The sequence below is a fragment of the Micropterus salmoides genome, unplaced genomic scaffold (assembly GCF_014851395.1).
Source record: "Micropterus salmoides isolate LMB-PRFRI ecotype aquatic unplaced genomic scaffold, ASM1485139v1 Ms_hic_scaffold_3, whole genome shotgun sequence".
Taxonomy (NCBI): domain Eukaryota; kingdom Metazoa; phylum Chordata; class Actinopteri; order Centrarchiformes; family Centrarchidae; genus Micropterus; species Micropterus salmoides.
The window spans coordinates 35,926,860-35,946,713 of record NW_024042261.1 but is presented as its reverse complement, the minus strand read 5'-3'; the positions used below and the strand labels follow the sequence as shown (position 1 = coordinate 35,946,713).

Here is a 19,854-nt window from a genome sequence, read left to right as displayed (position 1 = left end):
TCTCTTAATATATTGATTAACTATAAAATGAAATCAAAAGGGGAATACACAATTATCTAAAAACTTTATTTTTTGTCGTTTGGCTTCTGGCCATTGAGAATTTATAATGCCCTCCGGTGGTCACACTGTGCAACTACACCCCGTGCTTTGTAAGTATTTTATTTTGTTGAATGAATGTTTGACCGGAAGCAGTGTTCATGCAATCGTTTCTAACTTTACGGTGCTGAAATGTAGTTGCTCATCGTCTCCGCTAGAGGGCGGAAGATTCACGCTCTGTAATATCCCTGTAATGTAAACACGGTGGAAGCTGCAGTATAACAGTATTTATTTCCTTTCATCGCGGGGCTCTCGCTCGGGACTAACGTTTTATTTTTTTTATTAGGGAAACTCATAGACTGTATATAAAAATTGTAAACTATATTATCAGTAGAGAAGTTCTCAATCTCTAGATTTAAAGTAACAGTTAGCTTAAAGTTACCAAGGCCGAACAAGTCAATTGCCAAGTTTTAAAGGCAGACACACTCTAATGCTAACATTTCCGGTGAAGCCATTCAAAATAAAACTTTAAAAATGCACAGAAAAGTAAGAAGAAGGGAAAAAAACACTCCAGAAAACACAACGAACCTTTTCTCTTTTTTAAATATTTAAAATGCAATAAAAGATTAACTTAAAACTGACAAACATTTAAGGTTGGTTGATACTTAAAAAATCTAAATAACAGTGATAATTAATAAATGCATATAAATAGTAAATAACGTTGTTGAATAATATTAGTAATACAGAGACATTTTTGAAGAGAGAGACATTTACATTATTCACATTTATGTGAGAAAATTATGATATTAAATTAAATGCCTCTATGGCATCATCACGCAGTCCATTTTTCTCCCCTGGAGACCATGGTTCATGCCATTACATAACATTTGCTTTTATCCAAAGCAACTTACAATTTCTATGTATATCAAAACTGGTGGATGTGTCACAGTTGATCAATATTACAGAAGTAACATAAAAACCATGTAAACCCCGGCGTTGGCTATTTTCATGCTTTTAGATCAGGTGTCATATGCCCTCTGTTGGCTAATTGCAAAATCATTAATTTAATCAATCTTCTAGCCCTGAAAGATGGATAGGAGAATTTTGTGGTTTGTTTCTTCGCAGAGAACAGAAGTTGTGGTCCGCTGGGATTCACAACATTGGATTTCATCTGTGACATGTTTCTATAGAAGATAAAAGTCTGAAAACTTCCACAGACACGTCTCAAACCTCTCCTGCAGGATAACCTACTCCCCTGGAATCAATTTTCATTCAATAAATCCTTTCAGGAATACAAATAAGACACAGACACGTTTTCGAGGAGATGCCTGGGATGTTGGTTTTAATAACTTAGAAAACATTTATGTTACAGCGATACTACAGTAACAGTACAACAGAGAAATGGAAGGAGCCGCACTCACATCCAGTGATGCCTGTTTGAATCCAGATTAGTTGGACTGAACATTTTAAAACCAACAGATTCTTCACACAGTGGCAAACACAGGTCCGGTTCAGTGGAATGATTTTGGGCTGGTGGCATAAACACACATTAATCTCCCTTTACTGGCAACACAGGCGCGGAGTTAGTAGATGCGTTTACCATCCTTGATGTTCAAATGCTGTCTGAGGATTTTCCACCATGATGAGATGTAACAAATCTGGGGTAACAATCTGAATACTCTAAAAGAAGTATTAGTTTTGACTCAAGTGCTGAGAGAAAAACATTGCTGGATTTTCCACCTAAAGAGAGAACTTGTCCGAAGAGTATTTTTAGGTGTCTGTTTTCACAAAACCTGAACAATCGCAGGAAAGTACCTGGAAGAACATTTAGTAATCTGAATCGTTTTAGTCAATGCCACAAACCCACATGTCAGTGCAGGGCCAGTACATACCAGGCTTGGTCCAAAGCCTCATATACTGGTGATCAAAATCAACAATTAAATCTTATTTGATGCTTCTGGCAAAATGAGTTCTCTGCACAAATCCTGCGTAAGCGACCCAAAACCAAACAGAAGTAGTGAAAACAACTTTTTTCCACCTTAAAAATTCTCCAAAACTAAATGTAAAACCGCTAACATAATCAGAGGTTTGACTGGCATCGACTTGATTAATATTATATTTTTAATCATTACAGTATGCTCACCAACATTTGTTGAGATCGGTACATACAGGCAAAAGTCATAAAGTGCCCAACTTACTAAAAAAGTTCACACGTCAACTTTAAAATGGAATGAAAACAGGAAAATAAAATAAAAAGTTCCTTCTTATCTGACAGTTTTTACATGTTTACTTTGTTTTGTGACAATTTTCTTAAAACAAATCCTGCACCCAGAAAACTTAATCATACTTAAAATGTTTTTGGTGACCTCAGCTGAATGCTTTTGTTCTGTGTTTGAAACCATTAAAAATATACTCTCAGGATCTCCCGTCTCATCAGATCACAACCAGAGCTGCAGACTGATCAGGACCCGTATTTACCAAACTTCTAAAAGTGAAGGTATAAAGTATACAAATCCTTCACTTTTACTCCTACTCACAGCCGTCATATTTCTCATCGTTATTCTTAATAAAGTAATTGTTTGTCACTGAAAGTATGTGTTCTAATGACAGCGGTACAAACACAGGAGAGTGCACATCTTCTGAAACATGTTTTTAGTGATGGTACAAAATATAACTGGTCATGATGAATAATACGTTCAGAAAAGGGAGGTTTTAGTCTATTATTTACATTTGATAGGAAGTTACACCACTTTTTATTTTTTAAATAAGGGATTCAAACAGAATAAATCTCATATTTATTTAGTTTGAGGTCACTTTTATTGCATTTAATTGTCTGAACTTGTCAACGTGGTACTTAATTCTCCTTACTACACCAGCAGCTCCAGTTTGGTATCTTTTGGTTTCCATTTCAGTCAGTTTTCAATGATTTTTCCCCTATCAATATATTCATATATTAGATTGTTGTTAATTGTAAATGTTAATAGCTAGTGAAGATATTAAGGATTTCACACAAATTTATTTTTTGCAGAAAAAGAGGATTTTTTGAAGAATGAACAGATGTCTCTAAACATCGTCTATCGTCTAAACGACTTTTTCTGCTCTGATCATACCCGAAAGTTGCTCTTAAAAGTTTATTTTAACACTTTGCTGTAAGTAGGAGCAAGTTGATGGAAACATGATAAAGAAAAGTTTGACAAATACAGGCTCGGAGTTTGGAAATTCTGCTTCTGAAAAGGAACTTTTTACAGAAAGAAAGAAATAAAAGAAAGGTCTGAAACATTTAAATGTAACTTTCTGCATTTAAAGGGGCGGGGGGATTATTAGAAATTCAAAGATAAGGCGGGTAACATCGTATCCAGACTAAAACCAGCTTGGTTTATGTGAACAGCAGGATAAAACTCATTTAAAGCCTAAACAGTGATTTGACTGTTCTTCCATTCTGCCCAATAAAGAAACCCCAAAATTCACCTGCAACTTCAGCTGTTTTACCAGATAAACACTTTTAGATGACAAGTGTAAATCCCTAAAGAGAGAGAGAGAGAGCGAGAGAGAACAAGAGAGAGAGAGAGAGAAAACAAGTTGTAACCAGAGTTCATTTCTCTCACCTGACAAATAACGAACAAACCCAGGTGACGACCCTTCAGGGAGACGAAATGTTAAAAACCTTTAAAGTTGTACGACACGGGGCTGAAAGTGAAGCGATATTCGACTCTTTGAAACAAATTCTGGGACATTTTTCCTGGTGAAGAGGCTCCACGCTGGTCTTATTTCACACAAATCAACGGCCGCAGAATCTCAAAACAAACCAAACAAACCGCTGATGAACTCGCAGTTGGAACCTTAAATCGATCCACACATCACTCACAGCAGCATCTCTCCTCTCCTTCATATAGAAAATATAACACTATATTTTACAAGAGGACTACAGAACATCTATTATCTTACAAGGAACAGCGCACAGGCCAAGTATGTACAGCAACCGTGGTCCCACCAGCCCAAGGTTTTGTGAACATATGGAACAAATGATTGACCAGTCTGAAACCGAACACTTTGGCTGTCGGACAGAACGTCCCGAATGTTTCTTGGATCCAAAATGGTCCGACGTGTGCCTCATATGATGAAGGTCATGTGAATAAAGTTAAGTTGCCAGATACAGCCGGACGAAAAAACTTCATCACAATTTACTAAATCCTAAGGTGTTTTTATTTGTCCGACCAACAGTTCAAAACCTAAAAATATTCAGTTTCTTTTTACGTTAGACAAAGAAAATCATCGTCACCACTGAGAAGCTGTAACCAGACAATGTTTGTGATTTTTTGTGTTTTAAAAAACACGACCTAAATGACCTTGTTTGTAATGGAGATTAAAACTTTGTAATCAGCTGTTTAAGGGCAAATTAGCGCTCTCTGTGAGGCTGAACTGTCTTGTGTGTGGAGCAGCAGCAGGTTCAGTTTAACCACGCTCTGGTTAAAGTCGTTAAGGTGCCATCGAACTAAAACCCAACTCATTTCAGCAGTCAGTGTGTCTTGATTCTGTCTAATTATAACTGCAGTTTGCATGTAACTTTACATCATTTGGTTATTTGGGTCATGATCTTATCCAGGGTTATTTACAGAAAGCATCTTGTTTCAAGGGTGGATTCACCCAAATTACAAAACAAAACAAAAAAACATTTAATAACAACATTTACCCATGCAGATAGTTTTAGTTTTATTTTAGCAGGTTTTGTCTGAGATTTCTGTACACAGTCGAGGTGAATCCTGGGGAACATGGGAGAGAATAGGAGCTAGGAGTCAAACCTTGGATGTGTGTGGTATACGCCTTTACCCTTAGGCTACTGGGTAATTTTTCAGTACAGCACCACAACAATGACAACACCAAAATTGCGTTTGTGAGCGCCACAAACACAGTTCCATTCACTTCCAGCGTATCGGGGTGGAGACTGAAATCATAAAACCTGGACAAACAAAACCAAATATATCTGCATGGGTAGATACCACTAGAGGCTCAGGGGGATCAAGTCTGGTCTCTCCCACATCAAAGCGTTCGGTTTGACACTGGCACTCTCCTTGGTGGCGGGTCATTATGTGCTATGAGAATGACGAAGTGCGTTCAATGATGAAGTGAAGTCCGAATGGGGATGGATCTACTATCATCCTGCCACATGGACCCACCAGAAAGACGTCCTGAACTCAAGAGTTCAGGGAAACGGCCACGATGACCTCCGGCTGTGTGCGAGCGCGTCCACAGACACATCCAGTGCTGCCAGTCCTGGCGTGAGGGTCATTTCGGTCCGGCCGGCTGGCCGTTACGTTCTGCCAGAGGCGACGGCTAGTGTGTGAGTATGAGTTTTTGTTGTGACGTACAGTACGTGACGGTGGATAGCACTCTACCACAATACAACAGCGAGGAGGGAGAGCAAGACAGGAGAATAAGAAGGGGGAGAGAAAGAGATATCCAGTTTCAAAGGTGGTTTGTGGGTAAAAAGGCCTGACAGTTAAAAGAAAAAAACTGAAACAATTAAGCGAGCGTTACTCACTCAGCCATCATGACTGCGAACTGTTCTGGACAGAGTTTAATGAGTCTGTCTGGCCCTCATCTTCCTCCTCCTCTGGATGTAAGGGGCCATTGTCCCTGCCCTGCCTGCCTGATCCTGCAGTGTCCCTGGGCACGGCGGGACTTCCAGCCCCAGGCTTCACCGGGCCTCTGGAGGTCCGATGTCCGTTTGGCGGAGACAGGCTACGGCCCCTCCCCTTTTCCTGAGCATCGCTGTCGGCCCTCCTCTCTCCCGCTGAAGACTTTTTGGTCGTCATCTTCTGTCTCCCCTCCTCTTCCTCCTCATCTTTCTCTTCATCATCGTCAGAGTCGATCCGGTTGAGTCTTTTGCGGATTGGACGATCCTCTTCCGACGAGGACTCAGATTCCTCCGACTCTTCCTCATCCTCTTCGTCCGTCGAAGGTCGCCGCTTCTTCAGCATTTGTGCGAGCCGTTTACGCCGCTGCTCTGACAGGATCTCTCTCCTCTTCCCCCTGCCCATCTTCTCCAGGTCCTCCTCTTCTCTGTCTGTCCTCTTTAATCTCCTCCTCTTGTCTTTGTCCTTCTCCCTCTCTAGTAGTTTCCGTTTCAGCCGCCTCCCTCTCTCTCTGTCATCCTCCTCGTCCTCTTTGCATCTCCTGCGCTTTTCTCTCGTCCTGTTTCTCCGGAGGTCTTCCTCCTCTCTTCTCCTCCTGTTCACTCTCCTTCTCTGATCATCTTCCTCTTCGTCTTCAATATCGTCCTCCTCATCCGAGTCTCTGGAAGACGCCGACACTAAAAGAAAAAGAAAAAGGGACTGTTGGTTCAATTAAACAACAAAAGAAATGACACTGCAGATGCAGCCGCAACTGACCATCGCTGTAGTCGCTCGAGAGATGCTCCTTGCGTGGTCTGCCGCGGGGTTTAACCTTGACCCTGCTGGTGGAGGTCCGGGAGTTGTCTGACGACTCTGACGTCTCCCGGTAGTTGACCTGCTGGCGCTGACCCCGCCTCAGACCCCGCCTCTTTTTGTCAGCGTCACTGTCAGTCATGTCGCTGTACTGATCAGAGTCTAGAGAGGACAGTGAAAATTTACAGATTACAATTTTGATAAATAGTTTGTCATTTATTAAGCAATACTGCAAAATATTCTCTGGCTTCAGGTAGGGCGGGGCGATACGGCCAAAAATGTCATCACAATTTAAAATATTCATATCATTCGATATCGCTAATTATCACGATGATTGTCAAATCATTATTTCTTTCAAGTTTAAACGTTGATCTTTGCTCCCGAGTGAAAGTGGAATAAACATGACTTGTGTGGTTAAACTTTTCTTTATGGTCAGAACATGACAAGCACAAACAAAATAAATATGTATATAAAAAAAAAAAAAAGTGCTAATGGATTTGTGATTCAGATACATAAAATCAAACATTTTGAACATTTGTTATATTGTTATTGAAGAAAATTAAATCGCGATAATTATCATTATTGTTTTATTTTATTTATTTAGTTCCAGGTTCTCTTTTCACTGTTTTATATGATTGTAAACCGAATATCTTTGGACTGTTGGTCAGACAAAACAAGAAATTTGAAGACATCTCCACGGACACCTGGATTTTTTATTGACTTTTTAGAATATTTTATCTTTATTTAGTATGAAATGTCAAGAAACTGTAAAAAAAAATGTGCATAACAACTTCCTAGAGTCCTGTGACGTCTTCAGATGTCTTGTTCAGTCAGGAACACAAAAGTAATTGACAAAAACTATATCACAAAAAAAGCGACAAATCCTCTACAAATCTGAGAGGGTTTGGCATTTTTTCATCATTTTCACTTACAAAAATGCCTGAAACGATTACTCAGTGATCAAAATAGTTGAATTCCATGTTGTTTTTATGCCCAACGTTGTTTCAGGGGCTTTATTGATTGATTTAACAACAGCAGCTTCCTTAATGAAACTGATAAAAATGTTTCGAACACTGTTTTCATTATCAAAATGAACATTGTCACATTCAATCAACTCTGCATTTGTGTAGTAGTGGGGTAGTTTCCCACGCCGTGCACTCACCAATTTCTTCGTCACTGTCTTCCTCCTCTTCCTCAGAGGAGCGTCTCCGCCGCCGTCTCAGCCGTTTCCTGCCCCGGCGCTGGGTCTTGCTGGGTCTGTGTTTAGGTAACCCTCTCACCGCCCGTCTGGGCCGGGTCCCGCTGTCCAAACTGCCCACGTCGCTGCCCGCATCTTCATCCTCATCATCATCTGCCCCTGACGCACCGAAATCCTCATCCTCTGAGCTTTGAGGGGGAAGAGGAAGAAACAAGTCAGATGGAAGAGCATGCTTTTTTTAAAGAGGGGACAAGGACAAGGGAGGAAGGGAGGAAAAAGGAAAGGCGAATAGGAAAGTACAAATGAGGAGGAAAGAAAAAGTGTGCGTGCGTTACCTGTTGCTGATCATGAACTCGTCTTCACTCTCTGCTGCCGTGCTGTCACTCTCCAAGTCGTTCAGTCTCCGCTTCTTCCTGTTCCTGGCAGAAACAGCCTGGCTTCTGATTGGCCGCTGGCTCTCCTTCCCATCCTCTGACAGGATAGCGGTAATGTCTTTGCCTTGCCCTGTTACTACATCCGAATTATCCAAGTTAGAACGGTCAAAAAGAGTCAACTCTTCTACGTGGGTTAAATAAAATGATAAGTTTGGTATGTTTGATCAATATGCTGCATCATAACTTGGGCAGAAACTGGATTCTCTTACTAACTACCTGCTGTAGAAAATAATAGGGTGATTTTAACAAATTTTAGACCAGACACTGTGATTTTAGAGGTGGAAATCACAATTTACTTTGCCGATATGAATCATTTCATAATGTTCAGTTGTACAAAACTGGGCTTTACAGCACATAATAGTGTTGTAGCCAAGACCGCCCAAACCCAGACCAAGTCAAGACCAGAGTTTATCGAGACCGAGACAAGACCAGGCCTTTTAGGGGCTGAGAGCAGTCGAGACCAAGATCGAGGGAGGGCGAGACCGAGTCACATGTTCAACTCCTGCAAATACTGATTTCACCAACCCTAACAATGAACTCCACACCAAACCTGCTCTGAATATCAGAAATCTAAGGGCAGAAATGCATTTTTTATATCAAAAATAATATAAATAATATATCAATGTCCGTCTCTAATGCTGCAGTTCATCTGTGTTCATCACTCTACTTCATCCTCTCCACTTTTTTTAAACTTCACATCGTCCACTCACCACTACAGAGGTCCCCGATGTCCTCCTCTATAGCCTCATCAATGGCATCGTCAAAGTCATCAAACCTGCAACGCACATACATACGACACATATGTGGAATTTTATGTTTTAATTGTGAGAAGTTTTGCAAAATTCAAGTCATTTGTTTGCAAATATGAATGAATATCACCAGTTATTTTTACCATTTTTCCCCTCATACTTATGATTAAAGCAATTAAAGCAAAGCATTTAAAGAGCCCTTTTGGCACTTTAAGATTTCAAATTGTTAATATTGGGACTGAAATATGGGTCGTCCCTTCGCACTTTCTGCTTATCAAACGTTGGTGGCAGTGATGCACCAAGAAACACAGCAGTGGACGTAAACAGTGGAGGTGCTTTGCAAATGTTTTATGGGTAAGAAAATGCATTCTGTACTTTTCTTACTCCTCAAGAAAACACAGTGTGTTTTAGTGAGAAATGTAACATAACCCTACACAGTACCTTGAACGCCTCTCAGACCACACCCACCTGTAGCTGATGTGCTTCCGGGTTCTGGTTGATCTCCTCCCCAGATTTTTGCTCTTTTTGGGGTCTTTCTTCTTTGTCGCCTTCTCCTCTTCCTCCTCATCTCCCTCCTAAGAGAGTCAAGCCAATTCTATTTAAAGTTGCACGGCAAAACATGAACTCTTTTACATCACGCAATGGCCTTGGCCTGGTTTAAGTTTTACAAGTTTAGACATTAAACTATTAAGTTTCAAAAGGGCAGTTTCATGCTGCAAAGCCCATGTTAATTACTGGTTTTTCAACATCTGTCTTTTTCATTGGTCCAAGTCAGAAACCCCAGGTAAGAAATATGAATACTTGGGAGATTTGATTTGTGGAATGTAAACTGATGTTTCCCCTTGTGACAGCCATTGCACATTGTTAATTGTAAACGTGAACAAGTAACTCTTTTTATTTAATATCTTACTACACCTGTGTTCTGATGTATAGTTTTACAATTACAGGATAACCAATACTCACAGGAATGATGTTCTCCACACTGATTCCCACGTACACCAGCCGCTCCCTCCTGGAAAGACATGAAGAGATGAGGGTCAAAATCCACATTATTTGAGATTTTTTTTTTTTTCCAGAAAGTTGATCATAGTGTGAGTGTGTGAGTTTACCTCCTCTCTGCTCTCTCTTTTTTCTTCAGAGCGCTGTCCAGATTCAGCAGCTGCTCCTCCAGTTTCTCACACAGCAGCTTCTGTAGAGAGGAAACCCAAACACCACAAATCTGTCACTATCAAATGTTTATTAGGGCTGGGTATCGAACCTCAACGATATATTTGTACCACTGAAATGTGTAAGCAACAATTGAAACTTTAAAATACTGAAAGCTAGCATTGAATGTGTGGATCAAATTGTTCAAATTGATCAAACCTTGTCACTTTTAGACTATTTTTAACATGAAACATTTGATAAGTGAGTAGAGAGCAGTAAGGTTTTGTACCAATACTGTCACTAGCATAGAAAATAATACAATATGAAAGTAAATCTCACAATGGACCTTTAGTTAAACCATCAACTTCTTTTAAGACACGACTGACCAAACAGTAGGATTTTAGACGATACACTAATCAACACATTTTATATAATCACAATTTGGCATCAGAAAATCTAAGTAGGTTTTACAGTCTGATAAAAGATTAAATTTTGCTTTATGTGTTCCCGTGCGTCAGTCCTTCTCCCTGTCACATACAGCACATACAGTAACATACAGCTTACATGCTGGCAGGGTGGACAAAACCACTCTCCATCTGGAATCAACATGAGCGGCGGCCGCAGACAGGCAGTGTGGTATCCACTATCACACGAGTCACACAGCAGGATCTGAGGACACAAACGTACAAACATATATACAGTGAAATAACTGTATGAGATCCTCATAGTGACAACTCTATAAAACACAATCTCACCAGATTTAACTACATACAAACAACAAAGCCTTTGTTTTTACTTATGTCTGCAGTATAAAATGTGGACCAGTGTGAGATGAATACCTTGATTAATCATTGGTCAATAATTCCTCAAACAATAGAGCTGAAGAGATGGCAGCTTTGATAACTGATTTATTGTTAAAGTCATTAATCAGGAAAAAGATACCAGACTTTTGCTGGTTTCAGCTCCTCAAACATCACAATTTGCTGAATTTCCTACTCATGTCATTGTAAATTAAATACTGGGATTTTTATTGGTGGTCAACTTTGGACTTGTGAATGTGCAATGGGAATTTATGATATTTTTGCTACACAATCAAAACAAGACAAATAAAGATAAAATTGTTTGACAATGGTAATTTTGAGTTCATTTGTGTAGTGTCTGAAGAAATCACGACAGCACATCAGGCCACAAAAAGCATCTTATCAATAAACTACTTTCAGTAAAAGTTAGTCCTGAAAACCTCAAATTAATTTTGAAAAAAAACTGATCAAGTCTATGACACCAACTGCTTTACTTTCCACCTCCAGCAGTGAGCGTGCCTGTAGTTCTTACTAGTAATATACTCCCAACATATACAAAGTATATGGACTGTTGCACATGCTGCAATAACAGCCTCCGCTCTTCTAAGAAAGGCTTTGTGCATGGAGGCATTGTCATGTTGAAACAGGAGAAGACCTTTCTCAAAGCTGGAAATACATCTTTACAAATTGTGAAAACAGCCCCAGACCAAAAGTACCCAAATGAATGTGGACAGGCGTATCCAAACCAAGCACGCTCCTCTCTCACCAGTTCAGGGTGGTTGGGCAGGCCACAGTGACTGCAGGCATCCTCACTGGGAATCTCCTCTGATTTATACGATTCCTCCGAGTCGCTTCCTCCTTCGCTGTCCTCATCTCCTCGTTTCCTCCCTCTGTCCTCCACCTCCCCTCCCTCATTCAGTTTGCGTCTTTTCGAACGAATGTTGGACCATCTGGGGCGTCGATGCCTCCGTTTACCCTGAAAACACAACAGAGGAATAGAGAAATAGTCAAACAGATAAAAAAAATAGAGCAAAACATAGTCCCAGGTTTATGAGTTCATTCTTACAGGAGACATTTAGAAACTGATTACCCTCTGTTTCCTTATTTGCCCAACAGGTTCTGTTTTTATGTCTTTCTTTGTTGTTGAGCTCCGCTCTTCGTCTTCTTCCCCTTCCCCTTCCCCTTCCTCTTCTTCCTCCTCCTCCTCCTCCTCCTCCTCTTCCCTTGTTCTGGAAGGCAGTGCCTGTTTTCTTTGTGGTTTCTTTCTCTGGCTCTCAGCCACCTTTGAGCTCGGCCTGCAGGTTGGCAAAGCAGATCTTCAAGAAAAAAAAATAAAAATAAAAGGTGGGACTGAATTTATTGTCACATTAAACCAGCAAAACCTGAGGTTACAATGGACAAAGAATCATACAACGTTTATTCTCTCATCCACAAGTTTCATGAATTTTACTACACACGTACCTGCAGATCCTTGCAGATCTCCTCAGCGCCCTCCCTTCCTCTTGCACCTCCTGCTCCCTCTCTTTCTCCTCCTCCTTTCCCGCTTTTCCCTTTAACTTGTTTCTCCGGTGAGGAGGAATCTTGATCTTCAACCTGATTCCTTCTTTCTGGAGCTCTGAAGAGGCTTCCTCCAGGGCACCCTGCTTCTCTTCTGATTCAAGCCCAGTGTCCTTCACCCTAAACTGGGCTGCCAACGCTCCATTGACCCCATCACCCTTGTGGTCCTTTTTATCCTGCTGGTCTACTTTCAGAAGTGGAATGGTGCTCCCTGATTCTGACTCTAACTTTCCTAAAGTGCTTTTATCCTTCTCATGGTCATCTTTACCTCCTTCTTCTGCCAGAGGATGCCCAGACACCTTTCTTCTCCTCTCCTCCCTCTCATCCAGTTTATCACGCTTCAGTTGATGACTGCATTGCCCAGTTTTCGTCTCCCCGTCTAACTGGTCCTCTGTCAGCTTTTTGCCCTGCTCTTCTGTCGTTTGTCTTTTGGATTCATCTGAACTAGAATCTGTTTTTCTCTCCGCAGCTCCAGGGAGTTGATCAGATTTTAAGAATGACGACGGTTGTTTTGTGGCTGTTTCAGCATCCATCACTGCTGGAGGAGGAAGGGCAGCGGCTGCTGCTGCCGTCTCCCCTTCAACAGGTCCCTTCCTTACCAGCACTGACTGCCGGCTCACCTCCCTTTCATCCTCCACAGCTCTTAAGGCCCGATGGTCTAAACTCGGCCCATTTTGTTCCTGCTGCTGCTCAGTCCCGGGGGCTCTAAGCCGCTCAGAGGGGCTGCGAATGACACCTACATGACCTACAACGCCGACTTGACCTATGACTCCTATGACTCCATTTTGTCCCTCTTTGTGCGGCAGGAGGAGAGACGCTCTCCCGTTAGTCAATTCTAGCCTCGATGCAGTGACCACTAGTTGCTGCTGTTGTTGTGAGGCCCCTGGACTACCGGAGGGTGCTAATGAGTTAGGTAACTTCCCCTCTCTTCCGTGATTGTCCTTGGTCTGAATCACTGAAGGGTTACACACAATAATACTACTGCTGTTACTGTTGTTAAGGTGGTTGCTTTGGTAGCTCTCAGCAAGCTTAAGCTCCCTCTTCTTCAGTGGTATCTTGGCCTGCTGGCTGCTCCTAACGACTGCCCGCTCCGCTTCCTCTTCCTTGTTCATTTCCTGTTTGGTAACAGTCGCACCTGGTGCCATGACGACAGATACAGCGTTTTTAGGAGCGTCAGTGTCCCTGGATTCTGATTTGATGACGGTGGTTATCGTGCTCACGCGGTTATCAAAGGCAAGCGGTTTGGGGTCCGTCTTCTCTTCTTTCACCTCAGCATTTTCCGGCTTGATAGGCTGCTCCTGCTTTACAACTGTAAAAAGAAATAAATAAAAGACAATACTATTATACTCCTCGAAACATCAAACAAGAAAGAGACAGAGCGGCACAAAGTGGGATGTTTGTCTACCAGCCACTTGAACAGCTATCATCAAAGGAAATTATTTTCTATTCTTCTTGTATATGTTAGGTAAAATAGTGAAAGTAGCTGGTAGTAGAGGATGCGACTGTTTTTCAGTGACAGAAACAAAATTGTAGGGTGTCCAGTGGTTTAAGATGCTGACCATGTACAGAACACATCAGTAGTTTGAGTCTAGCCTTTCTTTGCACGTCATCGTCTCCCTCTCCCCTCATTTCTTGTCAGCTGTGTCACTCAGCTCAACACAGTATATGAATCAAGGATGATCAGATCTACCCATCAGATTTTCTTTATCAAGTTAACTTACAGAACTTTTTTTTAAAAAGATGTTAATCTCTATTCAAGGGTGTCTTTCTCATGAAACAAAACATGGGAGCACAAGCAGCTTCTTTAAACTAGGTACCTTGTATTAGCGGTTTCTCTTCGTTTACAGGGTCAACCTTCTTACTATCAGTGTGTTCCTCTGTCGTCTTGGAGCATTTGGAGTTGGTGCCTCCAATGGCCTCATCCCCTAAATCGTCAAAACACACACAGTCACAAACAATCTAGGGTTTTTTAAGTTTTTCCATTTACTATTACTGCTGTAGGGTGATTATTGGGACAATGTACTACAAGTAAGCAAATTATGTGTGATATTCAACTTTTCAATTGTTAAATCTAACAGATTTTTAGATTAGTTTCAGTCAATTTTGTCTTTGGTCTTAAAAGAGTGCGTTTTATTGGGTATCAGCCACTTTAAATATTTTCTCAACGTTTTCCAAATGATCATTACTATCACGCATTCGTAAGATCTCAAACCACTGATGATTTTTCCAAAGCCATTCACCCAACATACCTGCATCTTTCTCTGTTGGGCTGGCACTCCTGGGTCCAGACTGGGTCTGGTTCTGGTTCTGGTCCTGATTCTGGCTTGGTTCAACCTGGGACTTTAGCAGCTCCAGAGCCTCAGCCAGGTCGTTACGTGTTCTACAAAACAATAGGAGACCAGAATTTTAATAGACTTACAGCAGAAAGTGGTGAACTGATATTATACCGCAGCCTGTAACCCAGCGGGGACAAACAAAGAACAACTGCTTTATCAGTGAAATATGTGATTCTGGAGGAATCCAATACCACAACAAATACCATGATATATAACGAACAACAACACTGCAAGTGATGTAAGTAACATTATCTAGGTTGTGGGTTAGGAAACTGTTGCTACAGTTGCAGATTCAGAGAGGATATCTTGGCAAATGACAAAGTAAGCTGAATGTTTTTGGGCTACCTGAATAATGTTGTGTGGCTCTGTGCAGGCCACTTGTTTCCCATTTATAGAGCCAGGGCTATGTACAAATGCCAGATTGGTTTTTCAGCACACACGCAGAACTGACAGCTAGCAGACGTTAAGAAGATATTTGCTAAATTAGGCAAAAAGACAAGTATTGGATTAGCATAGCTTACCCCACCTTTAAACTAGCATTAAGCCAAGGTTAGCATGTAAATGTGCAACGTGAACCTAACCAACACAGAAAACAACATTTCTAAATAATAATGACGTCAGATTTTATATCTGTTCTTATATAAGAACAGAGAAAACAACAACAATAGATAGTGTCAACAAACTATTTGAGATATATCCACCATATTACGACAACATTACTACCTGACGATGCACTTCCAGGTAGATCCATCCAGATCATCCTGCTCCTCCGTGTACAGCCGGATGTTCTGCTCCTGGTCCAGCTGAAGCCAGTACATCAGGCCCTGCCGGTCTCGACCTACAGGCTGCAGGCGCATCTTCTCTGGGTCCTCCTCATTAATCGCCATCTTGAACTTTAGGTTGTCATCGAACTGACACTCGCAGAGATACTGAAGGGTAAACAAAATAAATGTGTGGAAAGAGGATGAGGAAGGTGGAGTTGAAGGGGGGAAAGATATAACAAAGAGAAGGTTAACGTGGTTGACTGACTGCAGATGTTTCAGTCTTTTGAATACACCAATTACATTAAGTAAAATAAGGGAAGGTCATACTTTGAGGATGCTTGACTTGCACTCCATGGACATCTCCTGGTAGCCCTTCTGTTCTAGCTCCCATGCCCAGGTATTGTTCAACTCCTGGCAAACCTACATGAAATAATGATTAGATCTAGTCATTGCACACAAGCATGTTTGCACAAGCTGTTTGTCTCATCACTGATATGTTTGGTTTAATCTTCTTTCATATGTCTCCTCCTCTTTCAACACTTCCCCACAACAGAAGTAAGACTCTACAGTTAATGGAATGGTTAATGGGAAGTTGTTACTTCACAATGTCCGAGTTTTCTGTACAAATACACTTTTTTATGGTCCTACTGTAAATGGCAAACATGGACTGTAACTGCATCCCATCCCAACTACACGTTCCCTTTCAATTTATATCAGCTGGGGGTGGGAAACTTGAGCGCAACCTTGTGCCTCTGAAAAAGCAGCAAGCGAGCACTCCACCCAGAGAGAGCTGGACTTACTGATGGCTGAACCTCTTCAGTAAGTCGTGTTTACTCATGTCAAGTGCAGTCAGTCCAAATGGAATCTGGCACCAAGCACATCACAAACACATACACAAAAATCAAGCTCTCACCTTAGCCAAGTATTTTTCCCAGCGTTCAGTAGACACAGACCTCCCAAGTTTTCTGAGCAGCTTCACGTGGAGCTCCACAAGGGGTTTAGGAACTGGAAAATACGCAGGGTGATCAGAAAAATAACACTTTTCATAGATGACTACAACTCAAGTGTCAACATCCTGCTGAAGTGTGCTTAGCACAACTTTAAAGGGTTGTTTTTCCTACAGCTGACCCTGATATCTTGCCCCCCTGTTTAGTAGACCAAAGGGGAATGATCAATTCCCTTTTGGCAATCAATCATATCTCAAAACACAGGAAAAGGATTTGCATTCATGTCTGGTCAATGTTTTAATTATTTTTTGTATAACACTGTTAGATTGCACAATTTTAGATTGTAATTTTTTTTTTTTTACTGATCTCTGTTTCTCATGAGAAACAGAGATCAGTAAAGACTCAACAATGTGATTAAATCTTAAACTGGGTTCAAGATTCAACTTAATACTGTATATATAAACAACTTGACAACATTGCCTTACACTCTAAACACTGGTCCTGCACTTGCTTGTATTTTTATTTCACATTCCTTCCAGCAGCAACAACCTATATATATATAAAAAGGAAAATGACATTTACGATTAAAGCCATGAATGTAAAATGTGTTCATACAGACTCAGACTGGTTAGTAGTACTGTAATCTAGTACTGTCTAGTTGTACTGTAATCATTGAGGGCTTATGAGCCAGTTCATCAGTGCAACTTTTTATTGAGATAAGCAATAAAAAGAGACACACACGTCACTGTTTTTACATGTGCTGATCAGTGTATGCTGCTTATAATATGTGTTTTCCGCAGTGAAATATTAAAAAATTTTTGTTGATGACTGGTGATGTGCAAGCTTATGAATATTTTATGTTGTTCACTCAGTGGTGGATAAATAGATGTTTAGTATGTGAGTGCTTCTCAAAAATCGGGTACCCGTGATCTCACAGCTAAATGTTTAATTTTCAGGAAAACCTTTCACCACTTTTTAAATTTTAATGGTAGCCTATCAGCCTATTCCCTCTTATCTCTCATGAGTGTAGATAGTTGTGTAAATGTAAACACAGTCATTAAAAGCAATTTATTTATTTTTGCGGAATCACAAAAGGGCTCTAATGTTGGTATAAAAGATATATTTGTGACTGACAGTCAAGAGCCTTATGAAAATCTAAAAATAACATTTGCAGGTTCATCTTCAAGAAGTTAATTAGTCTATCAAACACCACTTATGTTATTGCTTTTTCTACATCTCTTTCATCAATTAGGTTGTGTGATCCAAATCGCAGATAATCAGCTAAGATCTCATCTTTTAGTTGTTGTTTAATAAAATGATTGGTCGCCAGTTATGAATAAAAAGTGTTGTGTTGTTTTGGAGTAAGGGTTTTAATTCCTTGCTTCAGTAAGATTGAATTTAAACATCTCCGATAGACACTGTTAAAATAAGCAAATTTTCTACTACTACTCTCCCAAAAACTCTAAAATTGGTTTAATTTTCAATCTTTAACTCTTTTAAAGATATTAATAAGATGAGATGCCTCAAGAAAAGCCAAATTTGAGGGTGTATCCAAAAGCTCAATTAAATGTACCTCTGTTAAAAACTCTGAACACAGAAAAGTTATTTTTTGAAGGATATTTATCTGAATAGGGGATTGTAACTTAGTCACATTTACCTGTAGACTAGATTCAATGTTGACTGCATCAAAACACACCTCTGACAATTACTTTCACTTTCCTTTTTGTAATCCCTATTCTTTATGTTTTTATTTACCATTATTATGTATTGTCTCTAAATGAATTTTTAGTTTTTATTCAGGATTTAACAGACAATTGTCATGATTTGTTACATATGTCCCCTAATTCTTGTTATTATATTGTTATGACTCTCTGCTGGCTTCGAAATGAAAGAAAAAGTCCCACTGATATTTGCAACACGCACTTTACTGAAAACAAAAACATTTAAAAGAATTATGATGTGTGGTCTGATGTGAGACGTTTTGGAACTCGTATATTTACAGGAAATTCCAGTTTCCCTTATGAAACGGTTCTGACATTTTCTGTTTTCACATTAACTGGCACAGAATCCCGACTAGGAAAAAACGAAATTAATCAGGCCTGACTCTGAAATGTCAGATAAATATTATAGCTTACAACAGTACGTATATTCGCTGTTAAGTCTGACTTTATTATACGCTTTTACGTTACGGTATATAACGTTAGAAGCTAAGCAGCGAAGCTAACGGTAATTGAAAACTAATATAGCTAACGTTAGCTAACAAGCGAGGTTGGCTGCCACGGTTTGCAAATGTTAGTTACTAACAAGACATCTCAAACATCTCTTTCTGATAAACAATAACATGGTAAATGAACTGTATGGTCTCCGTGTTTACACTTGTACTAAAAGTTGACGGAGGTCCTTGATGCTAACTGGTAAGTTAGCATCATCTACCGCCCCTACTGCGCCTGTGCAGATTTGACAGCGACTCTACCAATGGCAAAAAAAAAATAACATCCAATGTTTTTAGCTAACATCACTCGCTCAGTTTTGACAGTAGTCTTTGCTACACATCGATTAGTGGGAAATATAATTCCCGTGAGCACGTGATCAACACATAAACACAGGGGGAGACTGATGCCATTTTCAGTCCGACTGCCTGTGAGGCAAGGCCGGTGAAAAATTACACCTGACAACACTCCGGAGCTAGCTGGCTGGCTGTGTGTGGTCACTGGGCTGTGCTGCATCATGGCTCCCACACCAACTTTAGCGTTAACAGATCAATACCAGCCTTGACAACAATATCGACGACCTGTCACTTGACAGAGGTAGCTTGCCAAATGTTGTACCCCCGTCTGTATCCGTTCGCCAGCTTTTACTTTAGCACAAACACACAACACACAGTCCAAAGTATGTGTAATGTAGAGCTAGCTTCATGTTAGCGGCTCTCTGTTCAAATGCTTCCTAAGAAACTTGGGCCAAAAAATAAAAAAAGGTTGTGTTTCAAGAAAACTGACAGTCGTTGAGTTAATAACCGGTAAGAGCGCGTAGAAGCTCCCAATCAATCAATAACGCTGTTCTGCCGGGGCCACACACACTCTCAACATTTTCGTCATCCTCATCATCATCACGATGATGATGGTGGTGGTGGTGGTGGTGGTGGTGGACCCCTTCTCCTTCGGTTTCAAGTGTCGCAGCTTTCCACCACTTCTTCGCCCCACTGCCAACCAGTAACCACCGGCCTCTCACCTGTCGTCGTGTCCCGCAGATACCTCTCCATCTGCGGGAAAGTCATCTCGGGTAGATCCAGCGCCGCTCCGTACCGCTCCAGGAACGAACAGACCTCCGCGAAGCTCGGGCAGAGCGCCGGGCCGGAGCTTCTCACCACCACCGGAGCAGCCATCTTTCCAGGCGGAGTGAAACAGGAGGAGGGGGGCACGCTGTTTAGGATGCGACTGTGTGCGAATGAAATGAATGGAGCGA

At 40.9% G+C, this 19,854-nt stretch overlaps 1 protein-coding gene across 1 annotated transcript; it reads right to left on the bottom strand.

The window, feature by feature from the left end:
* Positions 1-1,349: 1,349 nt before the first annotated feature.
* On the bottom strand, positions 1,350-19,835 carry rsf1a (remodeling and spacing factor 1a). Its single transcript, XM_038693666.1, has 18 exons — positions 19,621-19,835; positions 16,359-16,450; positions 15,773-15,865; positions 15,405-15,610; positions 14,595-14,725; positions 14,163-14,270; positions 12,250-13,654; positions 11,879-12,104; positions 11,555-11,764; positions 10,553-10,657; positions 9,952-10,031; positions 9,806-9,854; positions 9,311-9,417; positions 8,804-8,868; positions 7,995-8,169; positions 7,624-7,847; positions 6,426-6,623; positions 1,350-6,346 (listed from the first exon to the last, which is right to left on the bottom strand). Exons 1-18 carry the CDS (start codon positions 19,772-19,774, stop codon positions 5,583-5,585), a joined length of 4,392 nt encoding a protein of 1,463 aa, XP_038549594.1. The 5' UTR covers positions 19,775-19,835; the 3' UTR covers positions 1,350-5,582.
* Between the last annotated feature and the right edge of the window lie 19 nt (positions 19,836-19,854).

Bases quoted from the DNA above. Each gene is read 5' to 3' on its own strand.
- rsf1a (XM_038693666.1), bottom strand. From the start codon at position 19,774: ATGGCTGCTCCGGTGGTGGTGAGAAGCTCCGGCCCGGCGCTCTGCCCG. The intron at 12,105-12,249 runs GTACGTGTGTAG...TTTTTCTTGAAG, and splicing joins AGATCTGCAAGGATCTGCAG to ATCTGCTTTGCCAACCTGCA. The intron at 11,765-11,878 runs GTAATCAGTTTC...TTGTGTTTTCAG, and splicing joins GGCAAATAAGGAAACAGAGG to GGTAAACGGAGGCATCGACG.